This window comes from Mercurialis annua, linkage group LG3, assembly GCF_937616625.2.
Source record: "Mercurialis annua linkage group LG3, ddMerAnnu1.2, whole genome shotgun sequence".
NCBI lineage: Eukaryota > Viridiplantae > Streptophyta > Magnoliopsida > Malpighiales > Euphorbiaceae > Mercurialis > Mercurialis annua.
Window position 1 is genome coordinate 56,408,241 of NC_065572.1, and position 1,657 is coordinate 56,409,897.

Here is a 1,657-nt window from a genome sequence, read left to right on the forward strand (position 1 = left end):
TAAAAAGTAACATTAATTTTGAAAATTTTGCTAAAAAAGAAGAAGATATATATTGAAATATCTCTCAAGTATATTTTTATTACAGTAAAAGATATTCTGTTATGATTATTGAATGATGAGATAATTATTGTAAATTTCTGGCTAAATTACCCATGGCCTTGGCTTTTTCTCCGAACACGAAATTCTCTAATCTATACTATATATAAAAGCACGGATGGGGGGACAGGCAAATTTACCAAATAATCCTTACTAATTGATTAGTTTTTTTTTGAGAGGAAACAAACTCTTTATTGATTAAGAAGGAATAACAATGAGTTCATTTACTGGAAACGGAACTTCACCGTCAAACAAACGATTTCTACCAATAAACATACCCCATTTTGCCATAGCATGGGCAACAATGTTATAAGATCGTCTGGCATGTTGAAAACGAACCGAGCAACTCAGCGGAATAGCAATGCAATCTTCGATTATGAGCTGAATATGATCAATGGCACCATCATGCTTGTGAAATCTTTGAATAACATTGAGTGAATCAGACTCCACAATCAGTTCCTCACACAGAATATATGCTGCCATCTTCACGCCAAACTCGACCGCCATAGCTTCAGCCAATTCTACGTCATAAATCCCCTGCATAACACAAACTCCACTCTTCAACACCACGCCTTCACTGTTCCTACAAACAGCACCTGCAACAGACATCTTCTTATCAATAGAGACTGCTGCATCAGTATTCAGTTTGACAGCATGGGGTGGAGGAGGATTCCACGTCTGGTTTTGCGATCTGACCTCCGAAATAACTACCTGATGACCTGAGCTACCACCAGAATGCATAGACAGAATGTTACTAAACAACATATCAGGGGCCAGCCTCCTGTTACCAAAAACAATATTATTTCTATCATTCCAAATTGACCACAAGGAGAGAACAAATAATTGCAATTCATCAGCCTTAAGCGTAGTAAGCATGGAATTCACCCAATCAACCAAACTTGTGCTTTGGAATCTGTCAACCCTTAAGCTTAAAGGCGACATCAACCAGAGGCCACGAACTTCCTCGCAAATTTTAGGGCATGGATATCAGATTCGTCCTGTAACCCACATCTGGGGCATAGATTAGACATCATGGGAAGCCTCTTAGATAAATTGGCGTTACACGCCAAAGAGTTGTGCCCAATACGCCATAAAAAATGCTTCACTTTCGGTTGGACTTGACATCGCCAAATTTGCCTCCAATAACACCTCATCGATGAACTCTCCGACGAGGAAGCCATATTTCTCTCCACCATATTACGGGCTTGGTAATATCCCGACTTAACTGAATAAATACCATTTTTATTTGGAACCCAGAAAAGCTTATCCGGCGGCAGCCTGTTACTAATTGGGATTTGAAGGATGCAGTCAACGTCACTTGGGAGAAAGGCCAACTGAAGTTTTGCAGTATCCCATTTAGCCAAGTTCTCGTCTATGAAGTAGCTAACTCGGCATCCATCTTGGACGTTCGAACAAGCCAACGGTTTCATATAGTTCGACGAGGTAATCCATTTATCATTTTTAACGTCAATGTTATGCCCATTCCCAACTCTCCATGCGATACCACAGTCCATAACTTTTCTCCCCTCAATAATGCTCCGCCATAAAAAGCTAGATCCTG

The 1,657-nt window shown here is 40.0% G+C and overlaps 1 protein-coding gene across 1 annotated transcript; it reads right to left on the reverse strand.

Moving 5' to 3' along the window:
* Nucleotides 1-294: 294 nt before the first annotated feature.
* Nucleotides 295-1,038, reverse strand: LOC126672695 (uncharacterized). The gene has a single exon (XM_050366652.1). It carries the CDS (start codon nt 1,036-1,038, stop codon nt 295-297), a length of 744 nt encoding a protein of 247 aa, XP_050222609.1.
* Between the last annotated feature and the right edge of the window lie 619 nt (nt 1,039-1,657).